This window comes from Pyxicephalus adspersus, chromosome 2 (assembly GCF_032062135.1).
Source record: "Pyxicephalus adspersus chromosome 2, UCB_Pads_2.0, whole genome shotgun sequence".
NCBI classification, from domain to species: Eukaryota; Metazoa; Chordata; class Amphibia; order Anura; family Pyxicephalidae; genus Pyxicephalus; species Pyxicephalus adspersus.
The window spans coordinates 76,580,507-76,583,290 of NC_092859.1; the positions used below are offsets into that span (position 1 = coordinate 76,580,507).

The 2,784-nt window shown below is 35.2% G+C and overlaps 1 protein-coding gene across 1 annotated transcript in view; it reads left to right on the top strand.

The window, feature by feature from the left end:
• Nucleotides 1–539: 539 nt before the first annotated feature.
• ANO4 (anoctamin 4) overlaps nucleotides 540–2,784 on the top strand; it is a 75,513-nt gene continuing 73,268 nt past the window's right edge. Inside the window, 1 exon segment of the mRNA XM_072401101.1 lies at nucleotides 540–858. Within this exon segment, the coding sequence (XP_072257202.1) occupies nucleotides 636–858 (223 nt within the window). The 5' untranslated portion in view covers nucleotides 540–635.

A 2,784-nucleotide genomic window follows, 5' to 3' on the forward strand; every position in this document is an offset into this window, starting at 1 on the left:
GTGGCTAACTAGCAGGTGTACTTCTTCATGAGATCAAATATTGGTCATTAAGCAATCATATATAATGATTAAAAGAAGAAAAAGAATGAGGTTCACTGCTCAGGGATTGTATGAAATAATATATACACATATTTTTTACATAGTGTCAAAGAAAAACATTTACATAACGCAATCAGGTATTTTACCTTTGTCCTGTTAACACTTTCATCATCACATTTATCATCACGCATGTTTGTGTCTTTTATGATCCCCCATTGACCGTAAAGTAAGTACTAAAGATATCCCTGAGGAAGCCTAATGGTGGCGAAACGTGTCGGATTTTGGCACAAACGCTATGCGGTCGGGACTTTTTGCGGTTCTTCACACATTTATTTGTTTGATGACATAAAAGTACTGTGTTTAGTAAATAATACCGAGGTCCTGTGAAGGGTTAACAGGACCAAGATAAAATACCTGATTGCGTTATGTAAATGTTTTTCTTTGATTCTATGTAACAAATACACACACATATATACATTCCAAACACATATCAGGGTAATCTTGAAATAAGGTCTGGGAAGAACTCATTATGAAGATGCTGCTAATCATAAGGAACCTATTGTAGCAGACTTCCAGCAGGTCAGCATGTGTCAAGCATGCACTGCTCTCACAAAAGAAAGCTGACTTCTAAATGCAGCCCTCTGCATGAGTTTTCTGGAGGGGGACTGGAGCTCAGGCACTACAAGTCTCTGGATACAAAGAATCCGCTGAGCGATGCTGGGAATTGCAGCTCTTCCCGTCCAGAGACAGCTGTGTCCATGCCAGCCAGCCCAGCCAGGACTTACAGCAGGAGCAGGGGATCCCCCCTGTCTGGATATGGTAACTCATTCTTACTGAAAGCTTGTCTCACTATCTCACTCCTTTTATTTCCTCAGAACTGCTTTCTTTTTAGGTCATTCCTGACATAGCTCATTTTTAGCAATCTGCTGAGAGATGCCAGCTAATAATTCTGCTCATTTCGCAAAGCTAACACACCACAATAAGGATCTGCATTGAAAAAAGTTATAGTTCTTTCCACTCCAATGAGATTTAAACATTACTGATTATTGGCTAAAATGCAATTCTTTATTCTTCTTTTAATACTTTGCAAAAGTAATAATCTATGGCATTAAAACTACATGACAATATATATTTGTTAAAACTGCATCATCTGTGTTTAGCATTCAACTTTTAGAATTGTAAGCTCTCTTATATATTATTATAGTGTATACACAGGAAGCATTATTTTAAAGATTTTATATGCTTTAAAAAGCTGTCAGAAATTATGATGTGTTTCTTTAAGAAAGACTATCTCAAAAAATGAATCTATGGATTTGAGGAGATGCAGCAAGAGACAAGCAAGATATGGGACCTGTAATGGAGAGATTTTAAAGATAGATATCAGCTCACATTGTTAGATATCAAGTTTTAGAACTTTTATTAATATTCAAACTTTAAACACGTTTTAGACCCCAATTCCACATTCCCATATCTCTCAGTCATTTGTATATTTTCTTTTCTTTAATGGATTCATATCTTTCCCCTAGGGATCTGCTTGTTTCCTAATACAATTTGGTAATACCTGCAATTGTTTTGCCCATTATTATATGGTAACCTAATAAAAAACTGTAAAAATACATTTTTAGTAATAGTTCCTTGAATGGTTTTGAAAATAGTTTTAAGGGCAAATAGTTATGAATGGAACCAGATCCTGTAATAGTTAAAATGGATGGGATTTCTTTTGGAGTGTATGGTGGTGCAAGTTTGTGAAATAGGCTATGCTGGATCTAGTCTGAAGTGGACCCATCATAAAAGATCGCATTTTTTAAATTAGTAAGGTACATTTCAAAATGTACCTCTTTCTTAGGCTAATATCAGACCACATGCTTAATCACACCTAACTATTTTGTGCATGAAGTTGCATTGTTGTGGCAGTCCTTTTGGTATTTTTGTAATTACAAACATTACAGGCAGATAAGGCTTTTAAAACTTTCAAAATATTGGCACACTTTGTAAAAGATTTTCTGTTTGTTTTGACAGGTGGTATCTGCTGAATAAAGCATCCCCTTATGTTTTTTTTAATATGTTGAGCTTGAAATGTTATTGTGTATATTCTCAGTACATTAAAGGTATATAGTATAAATTTTGACTGGTGGATTGAAATGTTCAGTGGTAGTTTTATCCCCCTGGAAGCTAAAAATGTTATTTTAACAGGAAAAGCAGCAAATCAGTAAACTCATATTTCCCTCATTCTGCACTCTCCTCCTAACAGCATATTCCTTGCACTGCAGCATACCTGATTGATTCCTTGTGCTGCTTTTTTCTCCCTCTTCCTTCTTTCTGGGCCTTTGCTGTACACCACACGAAGTAAAAATCTAATACCAAGTCAAATATATGATACATTGATTGTAATTAAACAAATATTAATGTATCAATGAATACAGAGCTGCATTCATTTTTTACCTTTTATATCCCCCTGGATTTCAAGTTTAAAGTTTATCTATGGAATACTTAAGAACCTTAACATTTTTAAAAACTAAATCTCTGATTTTATCAGAGCCTTACCTTCCATGGATAGCTATGTGTGTTGTTATTTACTTGAAATCTCTACTGTCAGAGCAGAAATGTCTGTGCAGCTTCAGGATGAAAGGTTACAATGGAAGCTCACCTATTGGCTGGCTGACTTTGGAGTTTATACTCTATGTTAAGGATTGAGGAGGGTAAAGTCTTAAATAATCTGGATTCAGCACTCAAAGTAGAAGTAAA